The sequence below is a fragment of the Lemur catta genome, chromosome 2 (assembly GCF_020740605.2).
Source record: "Lemur catta isolate mLemCat1 chromosome 2, mLemCat1.pri, whole genome shotgun sequence".
NCBI classification, from domain to species: Eukaryota; Metazoa; Chordata; class Mammalia; order Primates; family Lemuridae; genus Lemur; species Lemur catta.
Window position 1 is genome coordinate 2,479,982 of NC_059129.1, and position 15,663 is coordinate 2,495,644.

The following is a 15,663-nucleotide window of genomic DNA, read 5'->3' on the forward strand; positions in this document are numbered from 1 at the left end:
TTAAAAGTACAAGTATGTATTCTTTGACCTTCACAATCTCATCTGTGAATCTGAACTCTAGAAATTTCTTGTAGAATTCTTTGTAGTGACAAAAACTGGAAACAACATGCATGTTCATCACATCAGTAAGGAAATAATTGAATAGGCGCATTGATGCTCTGGAAATTACATAGCAGTGAAGAAGAATGGATTAAAACTATACGTAGACCTGGACGGATGGCCATAAAATATTAAATGAAAAAAGCAATTTCAGAGTTATGTATATAATGCATAACTATATTTTTGGAATAAACAGAAAACACCTTGTATGTTTGTATTGAGGGATACACACTAGATGATTAAAATGGTTACTCTTGGGTGGGGGTGGAAATAGAGGGGAGTAAAGGAGGAGAGTAATCATTTTTGGGTTATGTCACTTCAATTTTGTAACTAAAAATAATAAAGGCTTGATATGAAAAAAATGAATGATGAAGACTTTTTAAAAAAAATTTGTTGGCATCCTGTTTTTAAAAACTGATCAGTAAAATGGATGTGATAAATAGATTTGAAATATCAGATCTTAATCTAAGGGTATAAACAATGTATAGATCTGCAAATGCCTTATAACATGCAAAGATAGTCATTGTCACATACAATTAAAGTTAAATGCCATTTAAAATAATATTAAAACAAGAATTACAAAAGTAATATTCAGTGTTCTGACAGCAAATTAATACAACTATTTAAGAGGGCAAGATGGCACTATTTTAAAAAGTAAAATGTTCATAAAGTTTGTAACGTTCAATTCTCAGAACTTACTTTAAAGAAAACTACACAGATGGTATAGCTTTGTTTAAAATGTCAAAAACTTCATTAAATGATGATATATTTATACAGTGGAATCCAATGCAACCATTAAAAAGGGATAAGTGAAAAGGCAAGTTAAAAAATAATGTATATAATGTCATTTTTAAAATATTTTTTTTTATTTGGAGGAATATACAACACAGGTTAATGCTCATCTGTAAGGAGTAGGATTAGAGAGAATTTTTCACTTTTTGTGTTTTGTAAATCCGTAAGTTTTCAAATAATGAGAGTTACTTTTATAATTGAAAAAACCCAGATATTTGGGGGTTTCTTTTTACTTTTTTTAGAGACAGGGTCTCTGTGTCACCCAGGCTGGAGTGCAGTGGCCCGATCATCCTTCTGTAACCTCGAACTCCTGGGCTCAAGCCATCCTCCCACCTCAGCCACCAGAGTAGCTGGGACTATAGGCACATACCACCATGCCTCGATAATTTTTTAAAATTTGTTGTAGAGACAGGGCTTACTGTGTCGCCTGGGCTAGTGTCAAATTCCTGGTCTCAAGTGATCTTCCTGCCTTGGCCTCCCAATGTGCTGGGATTACAGATGTGAGCCACCATGCCCAGACTGATTATTGATAATTGTCTAATCTAGGCTCCAGTAGTGAAGATAGAAAGAGGAGTTGGGATAGGAGTCTGAAGTTTAATCTTCATTTGATTCTTACATCCCTTCCTTTTACATCTCTTTAAATGAGGGAGGATAGAGGGGTATGTGTGAACTGGAACAACCTAATACTCCATAGCCCCACAGATTTTCCCCTACAAACCAAGACAGAATAATCTGACACTTGGAATATGTGTCAAATGCTTTTCCACTATAGGAGCCCCATCTCTCTCACGACATTCAGTAGGAACGTGGGATTCCACAGTGATCAGCTGAGTGACAAATGCAATTACGACCAAATTTTCTAATTGGTTTATTTATTCATGAAGCCCAGTCAATATTCTTAGGAATCATAGTTCATTAATCCAGGCACACAAATACTTCTATAAAAATCCAGTCTGCTTGTGTTTTCTCCAGGCTTCCTGGGTCCTCAAGACAGAGGCAGATAGGATGAGGGGACACATCCTTGCCAATGGGCAGAATCTTCTGCCTCAGGAGCATCTGAGAGTGCTACTTCCTACAGTGATTTATTATGCAACAGCTACATACTTCCTCTGCTGAAATCCCCGGTATGTCATCAAAGCATGTGTTGTCTCCACCCTTGATTTAACAATATTTTTGTACCTAGCCATCAGTGGGTAAGCTCTTGGGCACAGTAACCATTTTGTCATTTGTTACATTTCCTATAGCAGCTGGCACCCAGAGGGTGTTCCATAATGATTGTTGAGTGTGTGAATGCAAGGTACAAGGCAGGGAGCTGGAAGAGAGATGCAGTCTTGGGCATTCAGTGAGGCCCCTGGCCATCCACTGGACAGATGGTAAGAGGACCCGTGTTCTTCCCTCCATCAGGCATCCCAGGGCTGAAAATAGGCTGAAGGGGCCTAGAGGAAGAGACTCTGGTGAATGTGTAGATGTGGGATCGGGCAGTCACATTGTAAAAGGAAATTTCTCCAGCTTTGTAGTCCAGGAAGATGCCCACACGCCTGGGGGGCTCATTCATTAGCAGGCGGGTTGGAGGACAAGTGGACGCCTGGTACTCACTTCGCTTCATCATCATCACCACCCAGTAGCCATTCTCTGGAGTCAAAGTTATGCTCCCCTTTCTGCTCATGGATGACTTGCAGACTCCCAGGACCCACGCTGTCTTGCCTCCGACCTCCACCTCCCAATAATGGCAGCCGGAAAGGAAGCCTGGAGAGCCCAGGGCAATGATGCAGTTATCGAATCTTTCTGGGGCATCAGGCAGCCACTCCCATTTGTTTCCAAGCCTTACGCTCTTCAGATCATCAGAGAAGATGAGTTTGGGGTGGGCAGTTTGTGCATCCAGAATCACATTAACTGCAGAGAAAATCAGAATACCTGGCTAGGGGTCCATGGGCAATGTCCCCAAAGAGTTTTCCCCACCTCCAGGAAACAAGGACGGGGCTGCCCTTCTGGAATATGGTGGGGGACAGTACAGGGACCCAGCAGGCCAAGGCCACTTGCCTTGATCTGGGCACTTACCAGCATGAGCCTGAGCACGAATCAGTTCTGGAACTACAGAGAAAAATAGGATGGGGTAAAAACGTCCTGAGCATTCACATTTAAAGGGGCTGAATTACACCGTCCCCACAGCAAGGGAAGACAAGGATCCCCCTGCTCAGTGCCTGCATCCTGTGCTTGGGTACAGCCCTGTTCCTCCCAGGCACCCAGGTCTGCCCTGGAGACTCCATGGTCTAATGAGTTAACTCAGCCAACAAGTCAGGCACCGAGCCTGTGGAGCCTGCTGCGGCTTTTCTCCTGCCCTTGTTACAGGTGTTTTGTAAATAGTGCCCCCAAATCAACAGCACAAGGGAATGTCCCAGTAATCCCTGGGCTGCTCCCACTACCACCACCCTACTCACCCTTGAACGTTTCCATTTCCGAACGAAGTGTTTCTAAAAAGGGGAGAAACGGAGCAAGAGAAAGCTCAAGTCAGGTTCCTTTGCTAGGGACAGATCAGGGAGAGGCTGAAGGCAGGTCAGAAAGGCCGTGGAGATGGGAAGGGGAAGCCGGGGGCTCTGGGGAGCACAGATCTCAGGGAGGAGGTGAGCAGGCACCTCCCCCCTTCCCCCCAGCCCACCTACCCAAGAAACACCTCATGCTCGTCTCCACAAACTCTGATTTCTTGTAGAACAGGTGGATTTTTTCTTTCATCTCTGGAGGAGTGGCCCACAGCTCAGGGACAGGCACCGTCTTGGCCCTAGAGACAAGAGACTGTTGAGCAGAGAGGGCTGGAGCAAGGGGTTGGCCCCAGGGCCCGTGAGCTGGAAGTGACATGCAATTTCCACAGGGCACACCCAGCCCAGCCGGGACTATGCAAAGAAAAGTCCTCCCTGCAGTTCTAAACAAACACTGATCCTCAATTTTGGCCACAGATTGGCACTTACTGGGGAGCTTTAAAAAACACTGATACGAAAACCACAGTGAGTTTTAATAATGGCCTTAAAATGGCATTGATATTATCTACTGGAATTATCTATGTCAAATTAATTATACTCTCCTAGTCTTTTTCTTTGTATTGAAATAAAAATGATAATAAATGAGAAAAAAAACCCACAATAAAATACCACTTCACACCCATTAGGATGACGATGATAAAAACAACAACAGAAAATAACAAGTGTCGACAAAAACGTGGAGAAATTGGAAGCCTCTTGCATTGCTGCTGGCCGTGCGAAATGATGCAGCCACTGTGGGAAACAGTATGGAGGTTCCTCAAAAAATTAAACATAGAATTACCACATGATCCCGGAATTCCACTTCTGGAATCATATACCCAAGATAATGGGGCCTCAAGCAGATATTTGTACACCCATGTTCACAGCAGCATTATTCACAATAGCCAAAAGGTAGAAACGATTCAAATGTCCACAAATGTATAAACAAAACGTGGTGTATGCATACAATGAGCTATTATTCTGCCATAGCAATGGAATTCTGATACGGGCTACACTGGATAAACCTTGGAAACATGTTAAGTGAAAAGAGCTGGCCACAAAAGAACATTAGGGTTTTGTAAAGCCCCCAGATGCTTCCAAGGCTCAGCCCCCTCCTACCCTTCTTCTCCTGCCTGCTGCGCCCAGCTCCACTCCTAACAGGCTCCCCAGAGACTCCTGGACTTGCTTCCTTCCCCGGGGGCCACCAGAAGTTCTGCAGGGGCGATTTTCCTAAGGCGAATTGCACGGGACACTATCCACTTGGGAGTTTTCTTAGGAAGCCTCTATCTAGTTGGTAGGGTGGGCAGAATTCATTTTTCCTTGTCTGCAGTCCACCCGGCCAGCCTCCCTCCTGACCCGGCTCCCACTCTCCCTACACAATCCCAGAACGGCCTCAGGAAGCTGCAGGAAATGGGAGAGGTGTGGAGTCACAGACCTAGCGGGTGGGAACACCACCCTCCCAGGTTCCTTCTAGGACTGTTTCCCTCAAATGCTTCCTGCAGGACACCCAAGGGTACACCACGGGGCCTCTCTGTACCTGTGCAAGGTGTCTCCGATGTCCTAGGAGAGAAAAGAGGGAAGCTCTCTATTACCAGTTTCCTGGAGGCTGTGCTGACTCCTGGGTTTTCAGCTGCTCCCTGCCCTTCCCAGGGCTCCCAGCCCCAGGGTGTCAGCAAAACTGGGGCACTTCTCCTTGATTCTGATTCTAATCACCCTGGGTGGCACCCTGGCCAGCCAGGGCCTGCAATGGAACTGTACTCAAGCCCTGCTGACCTCTCTGGGTGATGCCAGGCATCTCCCGGATGTTGGGCTACCCTGAGCTTCTAGGAGACCGCCTCAAAGGGCTCTGGGCACATTGAGGGTCACTGCGACCAAGTCCCACCCCAGGCCTCAAGGGCTTCATTCACTGGCTTGGGCAGAGCTGGGAGCCCAAGGCAGCCTGAGGCCCTGATGGGACGTGCTCACCTGCAGAAGTTCCCATTCCGACTGGCACTGCTTGGCCTCCAGCTCCCCAATCAGTGTGTCAAGCAGGGCGATGTCCTGGGACACACGGGTGCCATATGTCTCCCTGACCTGGCCAATGGTCTGGCCCAGCTCCTCCAGCCAGGCCACAAAGACCTTCTCTTGCTGCTCCAGAAACTTGCAAAGCTGCTCCACCTGGCTCCGCGCCCGCAGCTTCTGGATTTCAGTTTGTTTCTGGGGAGCAGGGGACAGAGAGGTGTAGGGGTCTGTGCTGTGGGCTGGCTGTGTGTGTCCTGGAGCCCCCAGAAGCCCACCTCCTGGAGGTGGTTAAGAGCCAGGCCTCCTCTGCCTCTTGGAGGTCTGGATTCCAGAGCAGGGAGCAATAATGGCCAGAACCTTCCAGAACAGACTGAGGGTGGCCAGGGGCTAGCTCTTGGAAAATGCCCTTAAACCCAGTGTTATAGGATCAACTGTGTCCCCTCTAAAATTCATATGTTGAGGTTCCAACCTCCCCAGGACCTCAGACTGTGATCTTATTTGGAGACACAGTCCTTGCAGATATAATGAGTTAAGATGAAGTCATATTGGAGATGACTGGTGTCCACATAAAATGAGGAAATTTGGACACAGAGACACATAGAACATGATGCGAAGACACAAAGACAAGACGGCCACCGGTAAGCTGAGGAGAGAGGCATGGGATGGACCCTTCCCTCCTGGCCCTCAGAAGGAGCCAACCCTGCCAGCCAACCCAGACTTCCAGCCTCCGGACCCGTGAGACAATTAAGGTCTGTCATTTAAGCCACACAGTCTGTGGTACTTTGTTAGGACAGAAACAGGAAACTAAGATGCCTGGTGTCACCTTCTCCCTTCCTTGAAAGCCAGTGTGAGGGTGGCACATGCCCGAGGTCATAAGTGGATGAGGCTGTGGCCACCAAACTGCTCCAGGATGGAACTTCTCTCCACCCTCAAAGTGCTGGAAGGCAGAGGTCCTCAGTCATGGTTCTGAATGGGGCGGTCAGTTCACCTGAATGTAGGTGAACGTGGTGTCTGCTCCCATTGCACGGTGGTCAGCCATGAGCTCTCCAGAGAGGTGCGACAGTCCAAGAGCACCTCTTCCCTCTTCCAAGGAGGGAGCGGGCCCTTCAGACCCAGAAAGACTGGCTTAAGGGTCTTGTCATTTTTAGTACAAAAGCACAGGACCAACTCTTTAGTTCTTTTGAACCAAAAATGTCTCTTCATCTTTTGGTGGTATCATTGTCAGTGTTCTTTGGTTTTGTTTTGTTTTGTTTGTTTTTAAGAGGACAGGTCAGTTCCCTTGTTTAATGTCCTAAATTCTAAAATCGATGATTTTGCTCATGATTAAATTCAGGCTAAACATTTTAGGCAAGAAAACTACATAGTTGATGACATGTGCTATTCCTAGTGCATCCCATCTGGAGGCAAGGAATGTCCAGTTGGTCCGTCGTCATTATTGTGATATCTGGATTATCACTGAGTTAAAGAGGGGCCTGCCAGATCTCTCCATGTCAATATACATCATTTCACCATAATTATTAAGTAACTTGGGGAGTGTATAAATATCCTGTTCTCTAATGATCTTCCTCTAAACTTTAGTTTCTGTTAATGATTCCTGCCTGTGTCAATTATTCCAGTGGGGTTTGTATAATGGAAAATTTTGAATTCAATCATTCTATATTTCTATTAGTTTGTATTATTCTGTAAAGAAGAGCTTCCCTTCCCCCTCCCCTATGGTTAAGAAAAGGATTTTCTTAGGTCCTCACTCTCTCACCCAGGCTGGAGTTCAGTGGCATTATTCTAGCTGACTGGAACCTCGAACTCCTAGGCTCAAGCGATCCTCCTACCTCAGCCTCCTGAGTAGCTGGGACTACAGGCACGTATGACTGTGCCCGGCTAATTTTAAAAAAATTTGTTTTGCAGAGATAGGGTCTTGCTGTATTGCCCAGGCTGGTCTCAAACTCCTGGACTCAAGTGATCCTCCTACCTCAGCCTCTTAAAGTACTGGGATTATAGGCATCAGGCACTGCAACAAGCAAATATATATATATATATATATATATATATATTTTTTTTTTTTTTTTTTTTTTTTTTTTTTACTGTGGAAAAAAAGGGGAAGGAGGAGAAAGTGGGGAAGGGAGGAGAACCCCATGCTATTGTGAGTGTCCTAAGGGAAGACTGGACTCTCTTGCCTCCCTGGGTTTCCCTCAGCAGCCTAGGCTCCTGCCTCCCCCTCCTTGGGGACATCACTGACCTCTGCTCCATCCACATGTTCCCAGCCACCTGGCTTTATAGGAAGAGGGTTTCATGTTGCTACAGTGCAGGAGTGTCCCCAAAGTCAGACACCTGGGCAAGTCTCCCCACTCTTCCCTTTCTTGTCTGCGCCTGTTACCCAGGGAGGTGTGGTGGGTACAGACTGGACTTGTCAAAAGTTTGGAACCCAGAGAGGGAGACAGGGCCCAACCAATGGAAATGCATTAGACAAATCCAGGCTCTGTGGGGTTGGGTGCTGCCACTTCCAGAAAAAATGGAAACACCTTACCCGTCCAAGAGGCTGGACACCAGCCTGTCAGAAGGGTGGCCGCCAAGTTGTACTTACTGAAATCTGTGGTGTTGTAAAACCGTGGTTTTAAAGAAAATGTTTTAAATGGTTAAAATGTCTATTTTAATCATTTGAATTTAAAAGATCAATATGGTTTTTGTAAAAAACAAAAACAAACCAGACAGCAACAATTATAAAAACAATACAGAGGAATGTATAAGGTTAAAAAGTCTCTTCTCTTCCTCAATCCTGTCTTTTGGTGACAGCCCCTCACGTTGGCTTCTGTAAACCATTCTGTGGGAGTATAAGAAAGCAAGACAGGGTCCTGCTGGGGGGGTTTCCCGCTACAGGGACAAGCTCACCCCTGGCTGCCAATTTCACCCCTGCTCCCTGAGAGCAGGGGACCATCCCTGCTGTCCTGTGAACCACGGAGTCTCAGGGACCCTTGCTCACTCCAGGTCCCCTCCCTCCTTCTGTAGGCATGAATCAGCAAGGACTGGCCACAGAACACTAGGGCCTTACCAGGAAGTACGCGGTCTTCTGATCTCCCTGGGATCTCTGCTCCTCCCCGTGTTTTCTCAGCTCTTTCAGATGCTCCAGCTGCTTCTGAATATGCTCCTGGAAAAAGAGCGCTTGATGAGAAGCTTACACTTGGCTCCTTCCATCTTTAGCTGATGCCAGCTCTAGAGGGAAAATCTGCTTCTGGGAGCAAAGCTGCGTGTGCTGCAGCCAACAGCATAGGGCGGGGTGCTCAGGAGAGGAAAAGTGCATCCAGCACCAAGGGAAGCAAAGCCAAGAGGTGTTGGGGGGTGGGGAGAGAGAGGCCTAATAACCCCCAGTGAGCCCCAGGATTCAGCTCTACTTGAAGGCAGCTCCCCCTGGACCTCTGAGCAACATAAACCTGTAAATCCCATTGTTGCCGGCCTGGTTTGTGTTCTGGTTTTTCCATTTACAGACCAAGAGTCCTGGCTAATGCACCAACGCCCTAGAGTTGTTGGGAAAATGAAGCAAGTCCTGGTGTGTCCAAGTGCTTGGCAGAGAAGCCCCCAGGCAGGGAGCACCTACCTTGTATTCCAGTGCGACCTCCTCGATGGGGCGCACCTGGTGGCCTCGGTGCTCCTGACTCAGCCTGCAGATGAGGCAGATGGGCTCCCTGTGATCCTCGCAGAAGAGCAGCTGGACCTGTTTGTGGCGCTTACACTGCGGCAGGGGCTGGGGGCTTAGGCTTCCGGAGTTCTTCCTTGCCTGGCACCGGGTGCAGCTGGGTGAGGGGCTGCCTGAGGCCTTGGGTTCCCCAGAAGCAACCGGGCAGCTGCAGGAATCCTTCACACAACTGCCAACTGGGTCGTGGCAAAGAGGACTGGAAGCCTTGCCTGGTGTGCTCCCTGGGGACATGCAGTGGAAAAAGCTCCTGAGTGGCAAACCCAAGATGTTTACAAAGAGGCGCCCCAAAGCATAGCAGAGAGAGCCTGTGCCCGGGGTGCATGAGTCCTCGGTCAGACTCTGGCCACTTCCTAGCTTGTCCTCCCCCACCTTCTATCCAGTGAGGCAACAGACATGCCACTGGGACTGAGAGCTAAGGGATAGACCTCAAGATATTCCTAGACTTAGAATTCTTGGGCATTTATAGCCCTTTGCTATAACTCCTGTGCTTTCCTTCTGCACAGACATGGATCTAGCAGGTGAGGTAAAGGAAAGCAAGGCATCCTGACCAGTGTTTCCTTTGCCACTAAAGACCATACCAGGCTGCCCATAACTTGAGTGGGAGCTCTCAGGGGATGGTGACTCATGTGTCTCACTCCTAGTCAGATCCCCAGTCCCTAACAGAATACTTGGCACATGGTGAGCATTTGGAAAGTGTGTGTTGAATGAAGGAATAAATGGACCACTGTTCACATCCAACCTCAGGAAGCATTAAATGGAAGCAGAGAAGGGGACTTTATAAGGCTAAAGGGTAGAACTCACCATGAAGACATAACAATCATGAATAGGCAGACTCTAGTAGCATAAGCAGAAATAACAGGAGATACAAGAAGAAATAGAAACACACCCAAGCCATTAGTCCCCTCCCATGTCCTCTCCTCACAGTGTCCCAGGAGTTCATGGCACCTCTGCAAACGAGACTGCTTGTGGCCCCAATAATTATTCTTCTGCCTCTCATCATGATAGAATTAACTGCTGTCCATATGGCTGCTGTCCGCCCGAAAAAACCCCTACATTTCTCAGCCTCCCTTGCAGTCAGGTGTAGCCATTCGACTATAATCTAACCAAAGGGATGTAAATGGAAGTGTCATGGGTAGCTTCTAGAAACTTCTAGAAACCTTCCCTAAGTGATACTATCCCCCTTTGTCCTCCTATCCTGCTGCCTGGAATGAGGATGTCACTGTCTGAGATGTTGAACTCGAGAGAAAACTTCATGGAGCAGAGAAATAGCGGGAGCCTGGGGACCTGGCCCATGGATCTGCCCGGAACCCCCTGTTATCATTTATGTGAAAGAGGAACAGACTTCTATCTTGTCGAAGCTACCGTTATCAGGGGTTCCTGTTATTATTCACAACCAAACAATCCTAATGACTCCCTCATCAGTAAAAGAAAGATAGGATTTAGCCAATAGGCTTTCCTCCCTGCTCAGAGAAAGGCAAATGGTAGAACCTTGGCCCCATGACATACCACTGTGGGGTTACGGTGAGAAGTGGGTATTTTTACCCAATCCCTCCCAGATTCTCAATGTGGGGTCCACAAAACCCTTGGATTCTAAAGGATTTCAGAGTGCCCAAGAACTAGCGGTAACTTGATGCCATATTTATGAAGATGTGCGTATAAGTATTTTTTCAGAGTCCACAGCCTTCAGAGATTTGCAAATGGACCCTAGGAGGCACCCAGGAATCCCAGTAATGTAAATACAATGAGGATAAAAGGAAATTTGGGCGGCGGTGGGGGGGGGCAGTGGGGAGGGATACCTTTACAAGCCACCATTCCTAAGGAAGCTAGGTCTTCTAGATTGCAGGGTCCTTTCTCACCTGAAGACTCAGGGACTTCTGGATTTGAAGACTCATGGAGCACACTGCCCACCATCTTCCCCATGGTCTCAGGGGTCTCCCGCCCCCCAGTTCCATTTTTCTCCCAGGGTACTGTGGCTTTCTCTTCTCTAGCCAACAATGTGTCGGAAAGCGTGTTCCTTAATGTTCCCCCCTGCAGGCACACAGAATGTTCTGGATTCCTGGAGCCTTTCTCCTGAGTGGCAGTAGCCCCCACATCCACAGTGGCCACTCCCTGAGAGGTGGCTGGATTTGCAGTGCTCATTTCCTCTTGAGTCTGAAGAGTTTCTGGAGTTGGAAGTTCTCTCACCTCTGAAGGAATGGTAAATTCAAGACTTTTGGGTCGCTTCTTTCCTGAAGGTAAATATACTTCGTATTTCTTGGACTCTCTCCTTCCCAGGGTCCCACTGCAGAGCCCTTGGAGCCTCCCTGCGGAACTGGCATTCCTGCGGAGACTGGTGCTCACCTTAGGGAGTCCTGACCCCTTGCCTGGGCCTGAGGCTCTCCTGGACGACAGCGCCGCGCCGGGGAGCAATGGCCTGCCTGGCGCCTCTAGGCCCTCGGGGACCTTGGGGTCCCTCCGCCTGCCCAGAGGTTTCCTGAGGGGCCCCCGACCAGCCTCAGGCTGGCTGGAGGCCAGGCTGGGGGCGGCATCGCTGCCTTGATCGCCGTCGGGGCAGTCTGTTATCTTCAGGCTCTTGAGCTTATTCTCCCTAGCAGAAGAAGATGCTGTGGAACTGTCTGTGCCCCTTTCTGGTGTTGGGTATTCTGAAAAGACAGCCAGATGCAAAGGCATGAAACCGTTCCACACTCAGGGCCAAGGGTTAAGGGAAGGGAGAGAAGAGAAAATCCTCTCAAAAATTGGAACAAAGTTCAGAATATTCCAGACAACGGCTGTCAATTACCATTAAGAACATACTATTTGCTATATATTTCTCAAATAGTACTTTTCACACTTTTAAAGCAGGAGAACTTGTTTCAAATAAGATCTTAAACACAACTCCAAAACATAAAATAAATAAAAACTCTAGTTTATTGGTATAAATGTATGTATGTTTATAGATGTACAAAATTCACTTATAAAATTAATCAAGAGGAATGAAGGTGTTTGATCAGCACAAAAATTTGCAATCAGGGTTTATGAAAAACAGTTAAAACCTAAAACTAATTATTTCTGTATTTTTCTTTGGTAATGAGATAGGGAACCAGATACGAAACCTGCTCAATAGTCATAAGACCCCAACCAAGGTCTCTGATAAAACAGGAAGCAGTGGAGAAGCTGTCCAAAACCAGCTAGAACCAAGAAGACCTCAAGAAAAGACCTCAATTTACCCTCACGGCTTATAATGTATTAGCATACTAAAAGAAACTCCCACCAGTGCCGTGACAGTTTACAAATGCCATGAAAACTCTTGAAGTTAGCCTGTATGATTTAGAAAGAGGAGGAACCCTTGATTCCAGGAACTCCCCACCCCTTTCCCAGAAATCTTATGAATAATCTTCCCTGCATTTAACATAAAATTAAATAAAAGGTATAAAATAAAAGCCCGGGCCTGGTGCAGTGGCTCATCCTGTAATCCTACCACTCTGGGAGGCCAAGGTGAGAGGATTTCTTGAGGCCAGAAGTTCGAGACCAGCCTGAACAAAAGCAAAACACTGTCTCTACAAAAAACAGAAAAAATTAGCCCCACGCGGTGGCATGCACCTGTTGTCCCAGTTACTTGGGAGGCTGAGGCAGGAGAATGACTTGAGCCCAGGAGTTTGAGGTTGCAGTAAACTATGATGATGCCACTGCACTCTAGCCTGGGGAACAGAGCGAGACTCTGTCTAAAAATAAAATAATAAAATAAGACCCCGGGGCCAGGCACGGTGGCTCAGGCCTGTAATCCTAGCACTCTGGGAGGCTGAGGCGGGCAGATCGTTTGAGCTCAGGAGTTTGAGACAAGCTTGAGCAAGAGCGAGACCCCTGTCTCTACTAAAAATAGAAAGAAATGATTTGGACATCTAAAAAACAAAAAACGTATATAAATTTAGCCGGGCATGGTGGCGCCTGCCTGTAGTCCCAGCTACTTGGGAGGCTGAGGAAGAAGGACTGCTTGAGCCCCCAGGAGTTTGAGGTTGCTGTGAGCTAGGCTGATGCCAAAGCACTCTAGCACGGGCAACAGAGTGACACTCTGTCTCAATAAATAAATAAATAAATAAATAAAATAATAAAATGAAAATAAAATAACACCCCGGAAGCTTACAAGGTGCTACTCTCTGTTGCTCCGAGGGAGAGCCACTGCCCTATCCATGGGATGGCCTCCTTTATTCTTTTTTCTTTTTTCTTTTCTTACTTCAATGAGAAAATGCTTATGCCTTACTCCGTCAGCTTGCTTTTGAATTCTTTCTGGCAAGAAGCAAAGAATTCATTTGGCCTTTAGGCCAGACCCCAGTTTTGGGGTCCACTTTCCTGTATCGGTTGCATGAGTTGAAGAAAATCCTAGCTCACACAGATAAGTGTAAATGGTCATTTTTGCCTGGAAATTTCAGGATGCTGTTTAATTAAACAGAAATGACAGGAAACCCTTAATTCCAAGGTCTAATATAAAGGAACTCAAGTACAGCAAGAGCTATCACACTAGTGGCCTCCAATATTTTAAATTTTCGTTATTGATACATTAAGTAAAAATAATAATAATGCTTGAATCAAGTATTTTCTAACATTCCAAAGAATCCCTGAAATATCTTCCTGGTACAAAATTTGAAAACCACTACTCTCTAATAAGAAAATGAAGATAACCTGTAATTAACACTTTCATTTTTGGTTTAAAGAACCTTTTGTTAAAATTACTTTAAAGTTGTTTAAACAGTTTCCTTTTGGCTTTCTAGGACAATGTTAAGTTGCCAAAACTGGCTCTAGAACTGTGAGAAACCCTGAGGATGCTAACAACCACATTTTAGAATGTGAAAGAGTAATTTTAAAATTATACTCATCAAATTATACCAGACTCAGATTATGGTTTAAGTTCTATTACTATTTTAAAGTGCTGAGAATTTTTATATTGTTTAACTGTTCTACCTCATAGAAATACATGGAAAGCATTTCTGATATTGTCTTAAAGTCTATAAAAAGAAGAAAAATTCAAACACCAAAGATATATTTTTTAGACTGACCATTTATTAGGCTCCCCCAAATCTCAAAAACGTCTTTAAAAGGAGAAATAAAATTTGCCACATTGTTTGGTCATAATGTAATAAAATCAGAAAGTTACAACAAAAGGAGAGCAGAAGAAAGGATGAAAGGAAGGGAGGGAAAGGGAAAGAGAGAGAGAGAAGAGAGGAGTCCTTTTGAGAATTTTAAAATACCCTTGTAGAGTGTGTTAGGGAGTAACTCAAAACTGAAATTAGGTATTAATAGTTAACAAGGAGGTTACTTACCAACCCTGTTGATGGGATTGGTTAGCAAGCTCTTTTGGCTAACCCCAAGATGCTTGTCTGACATGAGTATTAATCAAAAATGAAGGGAAGAACAGCCACTCCGCCCCTGCCTCTCCTGATCCTGACCTGCCTTTTTTTTTTTTTTTTTTTTTTTTACCATTGGGAGCCTTAGGGAGCTTTACTAACCCAGCTCCAAAGGCCAGAGCAAGGGAAGGGACATGCCTAACTATAAAGTCTCTCGAGCTCTGGTAGACCTGAGACTACTACCTCCCAAGCTGGCGTGCAATGGTCTGAGCATGCATTCCCTCTTCCAAGGGGCAGCCAGTGGTCAGCGCTGGGCGAGGAGGGGGCCTGGGCTACTTACCCTGGCTGGTCGCCCTCTGGAGCTCCTCTGCCAGGAGGCGCTGGTTGATGGCCCGCAGGACCTGCAGCGTCAGCCGCACAGCATACTCCTCCCCATAGTAGGAGACCAGCAGAGTGGCCACCTTTACGGGCCTGGCTGTCTGGAGCTGGCCCCTGGGGATCCGGCAGTGCTCCTTCTCCAGACTGGTGTTCTGCAGCTTGAACTTGAACTTCTCAAGGTCGTAGGGTACCAGCTCCTCCAGGGTGAATAGCAGATGGTCACTCAGGGTCCTGGCCATGGTGCTGAGCTGGAGATGCTGGAGTCAGCTGTCTGGCCTCTGGCAGGAGAAGCAGCCCTATGTCCCAGAGCCCCGAGCGTGACCAAGACGACACAGCTTGTGAAATAACGGAAAAGAAGCAGGAAATGCTCTGTGCTTTGGTGGGAACTGAGACTAAGGGTAAGGGTGTGTCAACACTGGCCTGTGCGTTCTCTCCTCACAGGTTCAGAGGCTTTTCCAGCTGGGACCTCAATGCTTTGCCAGACACGTGACCCCTAGAACCTGATCTCCCACCTCCATGCCAGACTGCAGAGAGGTGGCCAAGTCTGCAAGGGAGGGTCAGGATTGGATTCCAGAGGCTCCATCTATTCTCTCTTCCTGCCTGGATATGGGGTTGTTGGAGCAGGTAAGTGGGAACAGAGTGGACTATGCTGAGGGTTAGCCCCTATGGCCAACTATTGTCCTCCAGACTCCAGCGGCAGGGGGAAGGGGAGGGCAGCAAATACAGCCCTGAGAGCTTTGCCCTTCCCTGCCCAAGAAGGCAGGTGAAGCCAGGCACTGCCAGGGAACAAGCCCTCACATCACGCCTGTTGACCCAGCTCCAACTGTCTGGTCCTTCCAGCAACATGAGGGCTTTGAAATGCAATGCCCAAACTGCT

At 46.9% G+C, this 15,663-nt stretch overlaps 1 protein-coding gene across 2 annotated transcripts; it reads right to left on the minus strand.

Moving 5' to 3' along the window:
* Positions 1 to 1,743: 1,743 nt before the first annotated feature.
* On the minus strand, positions 1,744 to 15,111 carry MEFV (MEFV innate immuity regulator, pyrin). Of its 2 annotated transcripts, none has more exons than XM_045542411.1 (10): positions 14,749 to 15,111; positions 10,947 to 11,732; positions 8,992 to 9,311; positions 8,449 to 8,544; positions 5,370 to 5,600; positions 4,942 to 4,964; positions 3,552 to 3,667; positions 3,330 to 3,362; positions 2,950 to 2,982; positions 1,744 to 2,784 (listed from the first exon to the last, which is right to left on the minus strand). In XM_045542411.1, exons 1-10 carry the CDS (start codon positions 15,023 to 15,025, stop codon positions 2,231 to 2,233), a joined length of 2,469 nt encoding a protein of 822 aa, XP_045398367.1. In that variant the 5' UTR covers positions 15,026 to 15,111; the 3' UTR covers positions 1,744 to 2,230. The 2 variants fall into 2 exon arrangements, with proteins under 2 accessions (XP_045398367.1, XP_045398366.1); XM_045542410.1 differs by having other exon boundaries at positions 10,887 to 11,732.
* Positions 15,112 to 15,663: the final 552 nt, after the last annotated feature.